The 18,489-nt window shown below is 50.0% G+C and overlaps 1 protein-coding gene across 1 annotated transcript in view; it reads left to right on the forward strand.

Annotated features, from left to right (window-relative positions):
• The window catches only part of DDX4 (DEAD-box helicase 4), a gene marked incomplete at its 5' end in the record, with an annotated part of 317,760 nt that overhangs the window by 175,037 nt on the left and 124,234 nt on the right, over positions 1 to 18,489 (forward strand). The window contains one exon of the mRNA XM_082243122.1: positions 14,192 to 14,358. Coding sequence (XP_082099248.1) covers positions 14,192 to 14,358 — 167 coding nt within the window. The remainder of the gene's footprint in view (positions 1 to 14,191; positions 14,359 to 18,489) is intronic.

Here is an 18,489-nt window from a genome sequence, read left to right on the forward strand (position 1 = left end):
GGGAGTGGTGGTTCCGGTGCCTCATCGGGACAGATTTCCGGGGTTTTATTCCAATCTGTTCACCGTGCCCAGAAAGGAGGGCAAGGTTCGTCCAATTCTGGACTTGAAAGCTCTGAACCGCTCTGTGCGGGTTCGCAAGTTCCGCATGGAATCCCTGCGCTCGGTGGTGGCTGCCCTGGTTCCGGGGGAATTCATGGCCTCCATCGATTTGAAGGATGCGTATCTTCACATCCCCATATTCGAGGGTCATCAGAGATACCTTCGATTTGCCATTGCGGAGGATCACTACCAGTTCGTGGCGTTGCCCTTTGGGCTCGCCTCGGCTCCGCGGGTCTTCACCAAGGTGCTTGCACCGGTTCTGGCATTATTGAGGGCCCAGGGCTTTTCTGTCCTGGGGTATCTGGACGACATTCTGATTCGGTCTGCGACCAGTCAGGGTCTGGAGAAGGACCTGTCTGTCACGATGCAAACTCTGCAGGAGTTCGGTTGGACGATAAATGTTCCAAAGTCGACACTGAGTCCGTCGGTTCGTCTTCCCTATCTGGGAATGATACTGGACTCGGTGCAGGCGAAGGTCTTCCTGCCGGAAGACAAACTCAGGACTCTTCAGGAGGAAGTCAGGTCCCTCAGGGACGTTCCGAACTCGTCTCTGCGGACGTGTATGAGGTGTCTGGGATTGATGGTCTCGGCTTTCGAGGCGATTCCTTTCGCGCAGTTTCACACGCGGGGTCTCCAGGCGGAGATCTTGTCCAAGTGGGACGGGCGACCTCAATCTCTGGATCTTCAGATCTCGTTGAGTCATCGCACCAGGGAAAACCTTCTGTGGTGGCTCCAGTCCCCGTTGGTGTCCGGGGGCAAGTCGTTTCGTCCGATCTCGTGGACGATAATCACCACGGATGCCAGCCTGTCGGGCTGGGGTGGTGTTCTGGGCGTTCTGTCCGCCCAGGGGACCTGGTCGGAGGGGGAGTCTTCCCTCCCGATCAACATTCTGGAATTGCGTGCGATAAGGCTCTGTCTTCATCGCTGGACGGACCGGCTGCAGGGCTACCCGGTTCGGGTGCAGACGGACAATGCCACGGCGGTGGCCTACATCAACCACCAAGGGGGCACCAGGAGTGCCCGAGCGGCTCGAGAAGTGGCCGACATTCTGTCTTGGGCCGAGACTCATGTCCCGGCGATAACGGCGGTTCACATTCCGGGAGTGGAGAACTGGCAGGCGGACTATCTGAGTCGCCAGACCCTGGATCAGGGGGAATGGTCTCTCCATCCGGCTGTCTTCCAGATGTTGTGCGCGAAGTGGGGTCTTCCAGATGTGGACCTGTTCGCGTCTCGCCTCAACTACAAGGTGAAGAGGTTCGTGGCAAGGACCCGCGACCCTCGGGCAGACGCGTCGGACGCGTTAGTGGCCCCGTGGCATCAGTACAGGCTGATGTACGCGTTTCCACCGATTCAGTTGCTGTCCCGGTTCCTTCGCAGGTTACACTCGGAACGCAGCACGGTGATTCTTGTGGCGCCGGACTGGCCTCGCCGGTCCTGGTACGCAGACCTCGTGAATCTGGCGGTCGACGCCCCCTGGCGTCTGCCTCTTCGGGACGATCTACTGTCTCAAGGACCGATTTACCATCCTGCTTTACAGTCGCTGGCTTTGACGGCCTGGCTGTTGAGACCGAGGTCCTGAAGGAGAAGGGTCTCTCTCCAGAGGTTGTTCATACCTTGATCAACGCGAGGAAGTCTTCCTCGGGAAAGGTTTATTACCGTACTTGGAAGGCCTATTTTGCCTGGTGTGAGTCCAGGGGGTTTTCACCCCGCACGTACTCGGTTTCCCGTGTGCTGTCTTTCCTTCAGACGGGTGTCGATCAGCGTTTGGCGCTGGCTACGATAAAGGGTCAGGTGTCTGCACTGGCCGTTCTGTTTCAACGCCCCGTGGCTTCCAACTCCTTGGTTGGCACTTTTATTCAGGGTGTGCGGCATCTGGTTCCTCCTAGGAGGGATCCTTTGACCCCTTGGGACTTGAATCTAGTCCTATCTGTGTTACAACGTGCTCCTTTTGAACAGATCAGGGAGATCTCGTTGTCTATGTTGTCCAAAAAGTTCGCCTTTTTGGTGGCGATCACTTCGGCTCGCAGAGTGTCGGAACTGGCGGCTTTGTCCTGCAAGTCTCCGTACCTGGTTGTTCATTTGGATAAGGTGGTCTTGCGACCTAATCCTTCTTTTCTACCGAAACGAGTTTCGGAATTCCATCTTAACGAGGATATTGTTTTGCCTTTGTTGTGCACGAAGCCTAAACATCCAAAGGAGGTGAGATTGCATTATCTGGATGTTGTTCGGGCGATTAGGGTTTACCTTAAATCGACTGAGTCTTTTCGAAAGACGGACTCCTTGTTTGTTCTTCCAGAGGGTCCTCGGAAGGGCATGGCGGCTTCCGCCTCTACCATTGCCAAATGGATCAGGCAGACCATTGAACAGGCCTATGCCTTGCAGGGGAAGGTTCCCCCTGTGCCTGTGAAGGCGCACTCTACTAGATCTCTGAGTACGTCTTGGGCCTGTCGTCATGGGGCTTCTGTAGCCCAGGTGTGTAAGGCGGCGACTTGGTCGACCGTACACACTTTCACAAAATTCTACAAAGTAGATGTTCAGGCATCGGCGGATGCTCCCTTTGGCCGCAAGGTTCTTAGTGCGGCAGTGCCTTAGGGTCCCTTGTTTGGGGACTCCTGGCGGTTGGGATGAGTTTTGTATCCCCTGGTTTTTTTGTCTTTTCCTGGGTTGTTGCTCCTGTTGAGCACTTATTTTTGCTGTTGCCCAGCTGGTTTCCTTCCTTTGGTAAGGTTCCTTTCTTTGATGTGGAGACTGCGTTGCCTTTCGGCGCGGATGCGTTTCCCACCCCTCATGTTTGCACTGCTTTGGGACGTCCCCATATGTGACGAATATGAAGAGGCGGCGACTGTCGGAGGACGTAAGAGAAAACGGAATTTTTGTAAAATCTTACCTGTAAAATTCCTTTCTCTGAGTCCTCCGACAGTCGCCGCCCCCGCCCCTCTTTTGGGGTTTGAATGTATACTCTACTGCTATTCCACTAAAACTGAGATATGGTTGCAGGAAGTAGGAGGGTATTGACTGAGGGGACCACCCCTTGAGGGTGGGATATGTTAAAGCTTTATTGTTAACATATTCTGTTGCCTAGCTACTCCTTCGGAGCAAAGTCTAATACCCCATATGTGACGAATATGAAGAGGCGGCGACTGTCGGAGGACTCAGAGAAAGGAATTTTACAGGTAAGATTTTACAAAAATTCCGTTTTTTTCATGTGGGCTCCAGTTGCTTGTTTGAGCCCCTGTTGCCTGGTTGGCTAATGTTTAGCCTTGGGAATTTTTTGCTGTTTGCCACCACTCATGTTTAACACCGCTTTGGGACGTCCCAATGGTCAAGAATGACAGGAGCTGTGTCGGTGAACGAAAGGGAAAATTGTACTTTTCGACTTGCCGTGACGTCCCATTTCTTTGATCATTGACGGACACGGCACCAACCCCTCTGTGGAGTTAATTCTCCTGACACTGCTTATAACTAAACTGAGTGGCTATAGCAGAGAGAGGGAGTATACCCCCTGGGACGGCCCATGGGTGTAACCAGAATTTTTTTCTGCCTAGTGTTCTACTAATGTAGTGGGCAGTATAACCGAATAGTTATGAATATCAGGAACTGTTTGTCAATGAACATCAGAGAAATGGATTTTACGCTACTTAAAAAATCCCATTTCTCTTACGTCCTCTGACAGACGCAGCCACTTCATAGTTTCCTCACAAATAGGTAATTAACCCTCTACAGGAGTAAGACTATGCAGTGAAACTAATAGAAACATTTTTCGTTAGACACACCCTAAGGGGCTGTCCGCCCCGGGGATTACCCCAGACACAGGTGCTGTCCCCTCAGACATTACCCCAGACACAGGTGCTGTCCCCTCAGACATTACCCCAGACACAGGTGCTGTCCCCTCAGACATTACCCCAGACACAGGTGCTGTCCCCTCAGACATTACCCCAGACACAGGTGCTGTCCCCTCAGACATTACCCCAGACACAGGTGCTGTCCCCTCAGACATTACCCCAGACACAGGTGCTGTCCCCTCAGACATTACCCCAGACACAGGTGCTGTCCCCTCAGACATTACCCCAGACACAGGTGCTTTCCCCTCAGACATTACCCCAGACACAGGTGCTGTCCCCTCAGACATTACCCCAGACACAGGTGCTGTCCCCTCAGACATTACCCCAGACACAGGTGCTGTCCCCTCAGACATTACCCCAGACACAGGTGCTGTCCCCTCAGACATTACCCCAGACACAGGTGCTGTCCCCTCAGACATTACCCCAGACACAGGTGCTGTCCCCTCAGACATTACCCCAGACACAGGTGCTGTCCCCTCAGACATTACCCCAGACACAGGTGCTGTCCCCTCAGACATTACCCCAGACACAGGTGCTGTCCCCTCAGACATTACCCCAGACACAGGTGCTGTCCCCTCAGACATTACCCCAGACACAGGTGCTGTCCCCTCAGACATTACCCCAGACACAGGTGCTGTCCCCTCAGACATTACCCCAGACACAGGTGCTGTCCCCTCAGACATTACCCCAGACACAGGTGCTGTCCCCTCAGACATTACCCCAGACACAGGTGCTGTCCCCTCAGACATTACCCCAGACACAGGTGCTGTCCCCTCAGACATTACCCCAGACACAGGTGCTGTCCCCTCAGACATTACCCCAGACACAGGTGCTGTCCCCTCAGACATTACCCCAGACACAGGTGCTGTCCCCTCAGACATTACCCCAGACACAGGTGCTGTCCCCTCAGACATTACCCCAGACACAGGTGCTGTCCCCTCAGACATTACCCCAGACACAGGTGCTGTCCCCTCAGACATTACCCCAGACACAGGTGCTGTCCCCTCAGACATTACCCCAGACACAGGTGCGGTCCCCTCAGACATTACCCCAGACACAGGTGCGGTCCCCTCAGACATTACCCCAGACACAGGTGCGGTCCCCTCAGACATTACCCCAGACACAGGTGCGGTCCCCTCAGACATTACCCCAGACACAGGTGCTGTCCCCTCAGACATTACCCCAGACACATCGTGCTTACTAATCAGTTTCTTGCTGCCTAGTGTTAGAAGTAGGACCTAGGTTTCCTTGCTGGGGCTTCGGTCTCAGGTTTTTTTTTCTTTGAGAAATGTTTAATTTTCTTTACCCACTATCGCTAGATAGTGTCAGGGGATCCCTCCTGGTGAACTACAAGCGTCAGCCGGGCTGGGGTTTCGCCCTGGATAATTAGATCCTTATGGTCTCCCAGCCTGGCCGAGTGTGAGCAGGTTGTGGTCTGCCCAGGCCTCACCACGACAGTGCCCCGACAGAAGGGGACAAGCCTGCGAATTTAAGTTTTTCGCTGGGACGCATCACCCTTGAATGCCCTGAGTTGAAGCGTACCCTTCTTGGCTGGCAGCACCCCCACTGAGGGTGGGAGGCGAGTTACCTCGGAGCGGAGCATGCAGTTAATGGTATGGGGAGTGATTCTGCCCCCCTGTGTCCCTGGGACAGTCATCGGTGGGGGAAATCTGGGCCCAGTCCTGGAGATGTCAGAGCTGCGGTCTCTGTAAGATCCCCCTGGGCTGTCAGGACAGGTCCTACCCTCCCTGCTCCTCATGGGGGGCGCGCTATAGTGGCGTCCAAAGCCTGGGGGTAGGGGGGGTTGGAGGGGTGGTGTTGTATAGCTTCTGCCTTGCCCTGGGGGAATCCCTGTGGTGGATTCCCGTGGTGGCCATGTTCCCTGGGCTCCTAATTGCTGGCTGTGTGTCCGGCCCCCATTTTGGGTGTGGGCAGATAGACTGCATCATTGTAAGGGCAGCAGCTGTTTTCTGCTTTGCTGTGTGTTGGTGCCTTTTTCGGGCACCCTCTTGGATGTGGGCAGGCCGCACTGTATGGGCAGCAGCCATTTTCCATGTGCTTTTCCTATTCCTTTCCGATGGCACCATGTTATTGTGGCTCAGGGGGGTTCGGCCTCTTGTGATATTTGGTCACTTCCTCCCACGAGTTTTTACTTGCTGCAGACAGCGTGGAGAGCGGTTGCTGATCCAGTTTTGGCACAGTAAGGGGGGTCTTTAGTCCTTTTGGGCATTCTTCAGACACATTCAGCTCTTATCAGTTTTTTTTTTTTTATTTTACTTGCAGCAAAAGTGCAGTTTAGCGGTGCGGACCGCTATCGCCGATTTAAAGGGCCAGTGTACCCCCTTTTTTTTTTTTTTTTTTTTCGTCTATTTGACAACATGGAGTCCCAGAGTGATAATTTCCCCACTGATCTGGAGTGTGCGTCCGGAACATCCGGATAGCCTTCCCTAGCATCTCTGTCTGCAGCCATTGAAGCTCTGGTGTCCAAAGTTGATCTAGTCATGTCCCAAGTTCCTATTCAAAAATGGCCGATGCCCTCTCAATCTTTTGATTCAGAGCATGACACTGTCCTCCTAAGCTGCAGCGCGTGAACACGCTTTGGTGGAAGCAATTGTTCACTCCGTCAGTTAGACTTTGTATATTGATGATGAGCCCACGCAGTCAGGAAGGTGGGTTGTCTTCGGCTCCAGCAAAGCCCAGAAGTCGGGTCAGGTTTTCCCTTGTCCCGAGGAGTTTCACGAGACCGTAAACGAGCAATGGCGACGCATTAACCACTGACCGCAAAGTAACGTAGATCTACGTCGGCTGATTTTGCATGGTTATACCGGGATGATGCCTCTAGCTAGAGCAGTCGGCTTTCTGGCGGTAACGACCAATGCGGCTCAGGAGCCGATCGGTCGATACCCTGGCGTGCGGGAGGAGAATTAACCCCTCCCGCCGCATTCCGCAGCTGTGCCTGGGTCTCCCGTCCCACCGGGAGACGCGAGCAACCAGCCGGCACGTCCGCTGGCTGGATGGAGTCCCAATCTAAGCCGGATGCGGCTTTGATCGGGTCTCCGATGACTTAACACGGAGGCGGCGTCTATGACGTCACGTCCGAGTTATTTGGCTGCTAACGGTGGCAGATTAAAAAAACTAGTGTATTCAAAAATGCAGTTTTTGACATTTTGAATACATGGAAGTGTAGTAGAGGGGTCTAGGGTCTTTAAGACCCTCGATCTCTGCATAAAGAGTACCTGTCACTGCATATTGCTGTCACAAGGGATGTTTACATTGCTTGTGACAGCAATAAAAGTGATCAGATTTATTTTTTTTTCAAAAACCTGTGTTAAACGTAAAAAAAAATAAAATGGGGAAAAAAAAAAATTTAGTCGCCGTTAGCTCGCACACAAAATAAACGTATAGGGAAGTCGAGCCGCAAATGAAATCACTGTTAAAACCACACATGTGAGGTATCACTGCAAACTCCAGAGCGTGAGAAATAATTAAAAAGAGCTACACTCTAACTCTAAACTGGTAACCGTTAAAAAAATTGAAAGCGTCACCTATTGAGATTTCTATTGATCTTAGTTTGTCGCCATTCCACGGGTGTGCGCAATTTTAAACCGTAACATGTTGGGTATCTATTTACTCGGCGTGACATCATCTTTCAGTGATTTTTCGTAATTTAAAAAAAAAAATGGCGTTTTAAGGACCGCTGCGCAAATACCGCGTGACAAATAATATTGCAATGACCGCCATTTTATTCTCCAGAGTCTTTGCTAAAAAAATGTTTGGGGGTTTCTAAGAACATCATTTTTTGCTAGAAAATTAAACTTTTAAACAAAAAAAGTGTAAAAAATCGGCCTGGGGCTTAAGTGGTTAAGCACATGCTGGCAGTGTCGAATCGTTTTCATCGCTGTTACCCTTTTGTAGACTGTTTCCAATCGCTGTACATTGTCCCCTAAGGTGGACCACACTGTGTCCCGGCTGAATTAATCCATGGTGCTTCCCGTGGAGGACTGTCTGGTGTTTAAGGACCCGGTGGACAGGCGCATGGAATCTTTCCTGCAGGTGGTGGGCCCGCGCCTCAAGTCTGTGTTGGCATCCGTACTGGTTTCTCAAACTGTCACGGAATGGATTCAGGTGCTTAAGAGCAACCTGCTGGTGGAGTTGGTTCTCCCGACTCATCAAGCTCACGGATCATATGGTCCAGGCCATGGTGTATCTGTGTGACGTGGCTCTGGACGAGGCTCCCCTGGTCGCAAGTGTATCTGCGGTGGGGATTGCCTTTGCCGCATGGTATGGCTGAAGAGCTGGTCGGCGGAGAGAAGGCCATGTCTGATCTCCCCTTTTTGCGGGAATGGGTTTTTGGTGACTCCTTGGATGATCTTATCAGGGGTCTCACGGGGGGTCAGAGTACACTTCTACCCCAGTCCGCGAAGGATACGGCACCCCGCGGTAAGCGGGGTCCCTCCAAGGCTCACCGGGGTTTTTTCGTGCTCCCGGCGGAACTAAGAAGGCTTGGTCGGGTAAGCCCAAGGCCAGTCAGTCCGGTGCTGCGGCCAAGTCTTCCTCTGCATGAAGGGACGCCCTCACACGGCTCAGGGGTGGGGGGACGTCTGCATTACTTTCAGGAATCCTGGACATCTCTGATTTAAGACATATGGGTTCACAGACTGATCTCGTCCAGCGGTCAGGTCCTTTCCATCAAATCTCCGTCTGTACCTGGATCGTTTAAAGCGGGGGTAATGAATTAAAATTCAAGGAGGTCTGATCGCTAAAATTTTCTTTGGGCCGAGGTCTGAATCTCAAGTCTGTGATATCACTTGGAAAGATTGTAGTCACCGTATGTCTTATCAAAAAATGAGACATGTACAATTCCCATAGCATTTTAACAATATTTATTGTCAAGTTTCAGTTACGACATTAAACATGTGGACAGTTGGAACTAGGATAGCTTTACACTTGCTCTTGTCTTTGTATGGAGTACAAGCAACTATCCTTAAGAAAAACATGAAAACAAATCATTAACTCTTTTTTTATAATACCCATCCATTTTTCAAGTAAAATCAAATTGCACCTTCTAACTTATACAAGGTGTCAATTTGAAAAAGTGCACAAATTATCCTTAGTTTTAATTTTGTTACCACCCAAAAACCTTCCCTGTCTAGTGAGATAAATGGGCTTTCAATTGTCCTGCCAGTAATTTGAATCTTGGCTTAAATTGGAGTTACTGCCATTCTCATGCACATGTGTAGGTGCTCATTGGTGAGCCTTGAACTATACTTTGTTTTAATAATGTTCATAGTGGAGAAAGAGAAAGCTGACTCACAGCTGTACATGGATCCAAACATGCTCAAGGTGTGTAGAGCTACCTTGATTAGACAAGAGAAATCAGTCTCAGGCACAGTCTGCAGCCAGAAGTTAGAGGATCAGTTCCTCCAAAGTGCTCTTAGTGCAACATTTGTTTGCAGATCAAAAAGTTCCGTCTGTAGAGATCCCTCATGTGCCCACTTGAAGGTCTGAATGTCCTCTTTTGAAAACACTCTGACATCTTTAATGCAAAATTATTGTAGATGAATAGGAGGATCTGCTGCCCAAGACTGAAGCTGTCAAACCTTTTACCGAAGTTCCCAATCCGTTTATGAAATCAACAAAAGGAGATGCATCTCTTTCCTTGAATCTGTTCTTTCACTTTTGCGAAATGCAAGAACTCTCCTTGAAGATCTTCCCTAAACAAATCCAGTTTTCTCTGGAAGGAGCTGACAGCGGTCATCAAATCAGATGGAATTGTTCTTGCCCTGGAGCTTTAAATTGAGTTCTTGAAGGTGTGATGTTATGTCCACTAGGAAAGTAATATTATCCATTGTGCTCTCACCTTGTAAAAATAGTGAAAACTGTTTTGCTTTCTGGCTTTTGAGCTGTACTAAGAAAGATACTACTTCTGTTTGAATGGACCAAAAGCGTTCCAATACACTGCATTTACTTTACTCAACCACCTAACGTTGTGAAGTAAAAGGTAATTTGCCTTTGCCTCAACTGCTTTAAGAAACTCTTAGTAAACCATGTTGGTGGGATGAGGATACCCTGAGGAAGTTGATGAGTTTCATCATTGTGTCCATGATTTCAGCAAACTTTTCTGATAGAATGCTACACAGGACAGTCTGGTGAATGATGTAGTGGTAAGCAGTAAGGTCAGGGTTGTCCTTTTTCAGTCGCGCCACAGCTCCTCTTTCCTTTCCTACCATGACAGGGGCACCATCTGTTTTGACTGAGACCACTTTTTTTCAGATCCATCTTCCTCTTTTTCACAATCTCCCTAATGGCCTCATGTCTTCTCTTGTATGTGTCTCAAGTGGTGTTAGACCTAATACGTCCTCACAGAGTTCTTTTGTTTGTTTATGAAAAAATCTTACATGCACCAGAAGCTGGGCATTCTCAGACGCGCACATAATGTAATTTCGCTGCCCAGCTGAGAAGAAGCCGCAGTCAGGAGCAGGGGGGGCGCGTGTGACGTCACACCCCTACTCGTGGCCCGACGGGACACCGGCTGGGAGGGAGCCGCAGTAAGGAGAGGGGTGTGGAGCACACACATCACTGGTTGCTGGGACACCCCGGACCCAGAAAACCAATGACTGATTACAGTCAGCAGCCTCGCGGTCCGGGCTGAAGCATCGTGCAGTCCATCCTTGGGCCGCCATTTAGTGACGGCTGTTTTTTAAGGATCTCATAGGGGCTATGCAAGATCTTCTCACACAGGGCGTTATTGTCCTGGTTCCTCAGAGGGACAGGTTTCGAGGTTTTTACTCAAACCTGTTCACGGTGCCCAGGAAGGAGGGCAAGGTGCGTCCAATCCTGGACCTCAAATCTCTGAACCACTTTGTATGGGTGTAGAAGTTTCGGATGAAATCCATCCGGTCGGTGGTGGCGTCTTTAAATCAAGGGGATTTTATGGCCTCCATTGATTAAAGGATGCATACCTGCACATCCCTATCTATGAAGGTCACCAGCGATTTCTCCATTTTGCAGTGGCGGAGGAGCATTTTCAATTTGTGGCATTACCCTTTGGTCTAGCTTCGGCTCCCTGGCTCTTCACCAAGGTTTTGGCCCCTGTGCTGACTCTGCTGCGCAAGGTGATTGCGGTCCTCAGCTGGAAGATCTCCTGTTACGGGCAAGTTCATGTCCTGCTCGGGCGTTCTGATGGTCATGGTTCAGACGCTCAGGGAGTTCGGGTGGACCATCAACATCCAGTTGGCACTGACCCCGTCAGTACGTCTGAATTTTCTGGGCATTTTCTTTTTCATGAATTTTCTTAAAAACTTAAGACCTTGCAGGACGAGTTCAGGGTCCTCAGGGACAGCGATCTCTCATCCCTGCGGACCTGCATGATGTCCCTGGGGCTGATGGTGCCCGCCTTCGAAGCAATTCAGTTTGCCTAGTTTCACACAATGACTCTGCAAGCAGAGATTCTTGCAAAGTGGAACAAGGACCCTCAGTCCTTGGACTGAATGGTTTGTTTAAGACATCTCACGAGGTCAGGGCTTTCGTGGTGGCTTCTGTCGTCCGCTCTGAGCCAGGGCAAGTCTTTTTCTGCCACTGTTGTGGACGATGATTACCACAGATGCCAGCCTGACGGGCTGGGGTGGAGTAATGGGCACTCCTTGTGCCCAAGGGACGTGGTCAAGGGAGGAAACTTCCTTGCCAATAAATGTCCTGGAGCTCAGAGCGATCAAACTCTGCTTGCTCCATTGGGCGTCTCGATTGCACGGTCACCCGTTTCGGGTTCAAACCGACAAGGCTGGGGCTTACATCAATCACCAAGGGGGCAGCAGGAGTGTCTGAGTGGCCAAAGAAGTGGCTAAAATTATGACTTGGGCCAAGGCGTATGTTCCAGCTCTCTCTGTTGTTCACAATCCTGGAGTGGAGAACTGGCAGGCGGACTATTGGAGTAGTCAGTCCTTGGATCAGGGGTAACGATCCCTGCATCCGGAGGTGTTTCGTCTCCTGTGTGTCCGGTGGGGGACACCGGACGTGGATCTGTTCGCATCTCGTCTGAATAGCAAGGTGGGAAGGTTCGTGGCCAGGGCTCAAGACCCTCTGGCAGACGCCACAGATTTGTTGGTGGTGCCTTGGCACTGGTATCGGCTTATTTATGCCTTTCCCCCGATTCAAATGCTGTCCAAGTTCCGCAGGAGATTGGTGTTGGAAAAGGTGCAGGTGATTCTGGTGGCCCCAGACTGGCCCCGCTGGTCTTGGAACGTGGACCTCGTAAAGATGGTCATCGAAGCCTTCCTGGCGGCTGCCTCTGAGGGAGGACATGCTCTCTCAAGGGCCGATATTCCATCCTGCTTTATGGTCTCTCGCCTTAACGGCGTGGCTGTTGAAGGCCAGGTATTGAGACAGAGGTCTCTCTGATGCTGTGGTTTCTTCCTTGCTGAGAGCTCGGAATGCTACCACTAGGAAGATTTACCGTCGTACCTGGAAAGCGTACATTGCCTATTATGAGTCGCAAAGGTTGCATCCTCGCTCATTTTCGGTGGCGAGGGTCTTTGCTTTCTTGCAGAAAGGTGTGGATCAACGTTTGGCTTTGGGCATGATTAAAGGTCAGGTGTCAGCCTTGAAACAAGAAAAATATGTCAGCCTTGAAACAAGAAAAATATATGGCACTCAACAGATAATAAAATCACAATATATAAACCACAATCGTGCTGATATGTGCATCAGAAATAAAGTGCAAATTATATCAAATTATAAATCAAGTCTCTAGTGCTCCAAGCATCAAATGTGTTAAACCAAATAACAGCAGCTGATGGAAAAATCAGACTTGATAGGAGTGTATTCCTCAGTCTCCACCTCCACACGTTCACCCAGTGCTAGTATATATACTGCTTACCAGAAATACAGGACCCCTTAATTATTGGGGGTCATAAGCGCATGTTTTATTCCTCTCAATCCGACCAGACACTTCACCAATGTAGCGTTGTACTTGTGTGTGATCCAGGAACTCTCACCATAGAGAGTGTGTAGCCAGACCAAGGGTTAATTCAGGACCAAGTCATAAGTAGAGAGAAACAAGAAAGCTCTCATGGTGCAGTATTTCATGATAAAAAAACATTTGTTTAAAATCACTTACTACAATTCAGAAGTTAGAAGCCTTAAATGCAGAAATCTCGGTTACAGAGTGTGGGAACGCCGCTGCTCGCCTGAGTTCCACCAAACCGGAAGTTATGGTCTCACGCTCCCGACACACGTTGCGTCAGTCCGTGCTGACGTCATCAGGGGATCCTCTGAGCTCTGAGTGCCTCGTGGGCGTTTCCCCATCAGGCTTCGTTTGCTCATTTGTGTAGAGCAGCAACTTGGTGGTCTGTGCACACTTTTACAAAATTCTTCAAAATTGATATGTGACATCCTCAGATGTCCTCAGGCTGCTGTTTGCTGAAGAGATATGGTCTTCTCTTCATGGGGTGAATTTTCGTTTTGGGGTTAGCTCCGGTTGCGCTGTTGGCTACGTTTTGTCTGGCCTTGATGGATCGTTACCGTTGGTTGCGTTCTTCCCACCCCTCATGCCTACACTGCTTTGGGACATCCCATTTGTGAGGAAACTATGAAGTGGCTGCGTCTGTCAGGACTTACCATAAATTTCTTTAGGTCCTCCTGACAGACGCAGCCCCGCCCCTCTATTTTGGGGTTGGTTGTCTTTCCTTCACTGCTTGCTACGAAACTGATTAGTAAGCATGTGTCTGGAGTAATAAAACTGTGGTCAGCACAATATGGCCATATGGTGTGACTAAATCCCCATATTCATTTAATGAGAGCAGGTGTTTTTAAATAGCCTTGCAAGATTTCAAAGCAACTTTTTTTTGTTTATGTGCATATGTGTGCACTATTATATGGTTTAATGTATCTGGGGTAATGTCTGAGGGGACAGCCCCTAAGGGTGTGTCTAGTGAAAGTTTTTACTAATAGTTTCACTGCCTAGTCTTACTCCTGTAGAGGGCGCATTACCCATTTGTGAGTAAACTATGAAGTGGCTGCGTCTGCCAGAGGACTCAAAGGAATTTTTTGGCAAGTTCTTACAAAAATTATATTTTTGCTCCAGAACAGACAGTTCTGCTGCTTTAATCCTATATGTTGAGCAAACTTCTAGTAGGAACTCTAATAGCTGTAAGCAGCCACTACAATTTTTACAGGGTGGTCTACCTCCTAGTCTTAGTTTATTAACATGAGCTGTGTGCTATTAATCTTTTCTCTTATCTATCCCCACAAAGATTGGTTTAACTAAACTGCGCTACCTTGTGTTGGATGAAGCTGACCGTATGTTGGACATGGGTTTTAGAGAGGACATTGAGAATTTGTTGAAAAGTTCAGGAATGCCTAGTAAAGAAGAAAGACAAACACTAATGTTCAGTGCTACATTTCCCTCAAGCATACAGAGGTAATGGCTTATCTGTATTTTAAAAACAAATTAATCTGTTGTAAGTGCATTGTTTATATTGCATTTCTGTTATGACCACTGTAATATAACAAAAATAAGTCTCTGCGATTTTAACCGTTATTTCTTTAATTACCGAAAACTTTACTGGGCTATGTTATAGGTGACTTTTAACCCATTTGAATTGTAATTTAATTTGTATATATTTTCTGAAAGCAAATGCCCTAGAGAATAAAATAGTGCTAGTTCCATTTTTTTTTTTATGCCACATATTACGGCAAAGGTCAAGGAAACTCTAAATTTTAGTAAATATGACAATGAAATTAATTTCTCTTACGTTATCTGACAGTCGCCACCCACTCATACAATCTGCACTTATGGGTATTGGTCTTATCCACAGGAGTAAGCTAGGCAGAAGATTTTGAATATACACAAAAACTTTGCATAGACACACCTGCAGGGGGCTGTCCCTCTGGTCCAATACCCCAGCTAGCTGCCTTCCCAATTCAGTTTGTCTCTGCCTAGCATAGGAGTAGGCTGGCTTTTCCCTGGCTGGGGCTGCAGTCTCAGCCTTTTTTCTTATTTTTTCTCTCTAGAAAAGTTATTTATTTTAAAAAGATAGCGTTTTATTTGTTCCTGCGCTTAGTCGGACTTCGGAAGACTACATCATTTGCAGAGCTGGGAATGGTTATCTTAAAGCCTTATGGAATCCCAGCCTGCCATTGAGCGTTAGCTATGTGTACTCCCAGGCCTCGCAAACAACCATGTCCCTGTCCTCAGGGACGAGCCTGCAAAGTGGCTACTTAGCTGGGATGTCTCAACTGTGGTACGCCGTGTGTTGCTAGCGTTCCTTTTGGCTGCCGGCACCACCACCCAGAGTGGGAGGCTTCCTGTCACAGAGCGGTACCCACGTTTTTGCTGGACCGGTGAGTACCATGCTACCCCTCTGTCTATGGCATTGTCTGTCGGAGTGTGTATGTGGGCCTTCTGTTTATGGGGATGGCAGTTCGGTATGGGTTCTGCAATGTCCCCCTCATGTCTGTAGGTGCGGTCCCTGTGTGCCCTTTTCTGGTCCCTGCGGGAGCGATGTGGTGGTTCTACCACTGTATGGGGGGTTGCAGGGATCCCGGATGGCCCTGAGGTGCTTATGCAACTATTTGGGGTTACAGACATAGTGTGTGGGGGCCGCAATCGGTGGGAAACGGCGCGGCCGCCATTTTAGGTGTTGTCAGGCTGTTTGGCCTCGTGAGGGCAGCAGCCGTTTTCTGCAATGCTGTTGGCGCCGATCGGGCGCCATCTTTAGTGTGGGCACAATGTCCTTATGTGGACAGCGGCCATTTTCCCAGAGCTTTCCCCATAGACTTCCATTGGCAACCATTTTTTTGTGGCTCAGGGCTGTCTGTCCCTAGAGGTGTGAGGTCACTTCCTCTTCACATACAGATCGATCAGCAAGTATGTCACAATATGGGGGGATTTTATTGTGTTTCCTGACCTGTATTCCTGCCAGCATTCCTTTTTTTGCAGTTTCCTTGCAATTTCTATTACGGAGTCCCAGGATAACAACCCCCCCCCCCCCCCAGATCTGGTTGAGGGTTCAGGTACTCCTGAATCCTCTGCTATATTCTCCTTTACCGCTGCACTTGCGACTTGAGCATCTTAAGTGGACTGTTGATGCCTGACCGGGCTTTTAATAAAATGCCTATGCCCTCTCAGTCTTCTGATTCAGAGGCATGTTTGGTTGCCGCGGACAGCGTACCCCCCTGGAGGTCTCCATCCTCTCGGTCAGATGTGGATGGAGAGGATTCCTCCTCCGGATCAGCACGGGACCGTTCCCGAGCCTAATAGCTCGATTAAAGACACTTTAAAATTTGAATGCTGTGCCCCACCTGTCGGATAAACGGTCTTCCTGTGGGACCCGCAAAGCCCAAAATATCGGGTCAGGTTTTCTTTGTCCCGCTGAGTTTCATGATACCGTGAATGAACAATGGCGTCCTTTGAAATTTACTTTTGTGGTGCCAAAGAGATTTCAGTAACGATCTCACTGGACTGCGGCTCCTAAAGTAGACCGCACTGTGTCCAGGTTTAACATAGCCACTGTAATTCCCGTGGAGGGTTTTCCGGTGGTTTAAAAAAAAAAAAAAAAACACAGCGGGATAGGCGGGTGAACACTTTTCCCGCCCCATCTATCTGGTAGCTGGATCCTTGCTAAAACAAGTGTTTGCTTCGATAATGGTCTCTCAGGCTGTTTTGGAGTGGGCCTAGTCGCTTGAGCGCGCTCTCATTGCTATTTCAACCTCTCCTGCTGCCCTGGAGATGGTGCAACAAATGTGGCTCCTTTTGTCGCGCGATTTTCAGCAGTCGCAGTTGTGATTCGTCGCATCGTTTGTTTCAAGCGCTGGTCGGCAACCAGTCTCCTAAGACAGTGTCTGTCATCCCTTATGCGGGGAATCGTCTTTTTGGGGACTCTCTGGATAATCTGGTGAAGGGGCTCACTGGGGGCAAGTGCACTCTTTTGCCCCAGGTGCCTAGGGGACAATCATCCCGTGGCCAGCGGGGTCCCTCCTTTACTCCTCACCAGGGGTCCTTTCTTGCCTTTGAGGCAGGTGCCAAGGTAAGTCCTTCAAGGCCTCTAGTGTCCAGAGGAAGCCTTTTGCGGGCAAGTATAAAGCCACCCACACTAGCACGGCGGCTCAGTCCGCCTCACCCTGATGGGGCGCCCTCACCCGTTCTGGGGTGGGGCGTCTGAGTGGTTTTCCCGAGCCTGGCTGTTCGAGATTCCGGACAGGTGGGTTGACGACACTCAAGTCATTCGGGGTGCACGATCTTGTTTCGATCTCGCTTCACAGACCGCTTCCTCCCCTCATTTGTTCATTCCACCCCCGATCGTTTCCGCGATCTCCTTTGGGCAGTTTAGGGTTCCTTCACCCAAGGGGTGGTCGTGCCGGTCTCACGGCAGGATAGGTTTCAGAGTTTTTTACTCAAATCTGTTCACAGCAGAAGGGAAGGCAAGGTGCGTCCGATTCTGGACTTAAAATTGCTACACCGCTTTGTGCGGGCTCAGAGGTTCCGAATGGAGTCCCTCTGGTAGGTGGTGGCATCCCTGAGTCCAGGAGATCTTCTGGCTTCCTTTGACCTCAAGGATGCGTACCTACTCATCCCTATTTTACGAGGGTCGTCAGAGGTACCTCAGATTCACAATAGCGGAGGAGCGCTATCGGTTCGTGGCGTTGCCTTTCGGCCTCACTTCGTCTCCAAGGGTTTCTACCAAAGTTTTGGCTCCTGTTCTAGCTTTGTAACGGGTATAGGGGATTGCCATCCCCGATTTCCTGGACAATCTCCTATTTCAGGTTGAGCCCCAGTGCCACTCTGTTGCGCGCTCTGTCGATCGCGGTTCAGCCGCTCCAGGAATTTGAGTGGACCGTCAATTTTCAGAAGTCGACTTTGTCCCCTTCTGTTTTGCCTCCCTTTCCTGGGGATGATTCTGGACTCCGTCCATTCGAAGGTCTTTCTTCCGGAGGACACGCTCCGGGTCCTGTAGGGCGAGGTCAGGTCCCTCAGGGACAACGGGTTCTCCTCGCCTCAGACCTGCATGAGGTCCCTGGGCTCTATGGTGTCGTCTTTCGCGGCGATCCCATTGGCACAGTTTTTACGTGAGATCTCTACAAGCGGAGATTCTGGTCCGGTGGGACAGACATCCTCAGTCTTTGGAACGGAGGATTTATTTGAGCCCCAAGTAAGATCGAATTTCCTTGGGGGCTCCAGTCTCCGACTCTGCCTGGAAGGCGAGTCCTTTCGTGCATTGTTATGCAGGGCCGCTGATAGAAATCATGGGGCCCTGTACAGTAGACCTGATGGGGCCCCCTTCAGCCCCACCCTAAACCCCGCCCATGGCCCCACCCCTGGCCCCTCCCCAGACCCGCCCTTGAAACAAAGTGCTGGAACAGGCTGGATGAAGCACATGTATGTGATCCAGCCACCCTGCTGCAGTAAATGTACTGAGGGTGGGTGGCAAGCAGTTAAAGGGAAAAGGTTGGGGGGTGGGTTCACATGACAGGTCTGATCAGGTCTGCCTGTCCATTTTTTAGGTGGACCTGATCTGACCCTCCATTCACTACTGTAGAGCATTGGATCTAA

Source organism: Pelophylax lessonae, assembly GCF_965119305.1.
Source record: "Pelophylax lessonae genome assembly, chromosome: 1".
Lineage (NCBI taxonomy): Eukaryota > Metazoa > Chordata > Amphibia > Anura > Ranidae > Pelophylax > Pelophylax lessonae.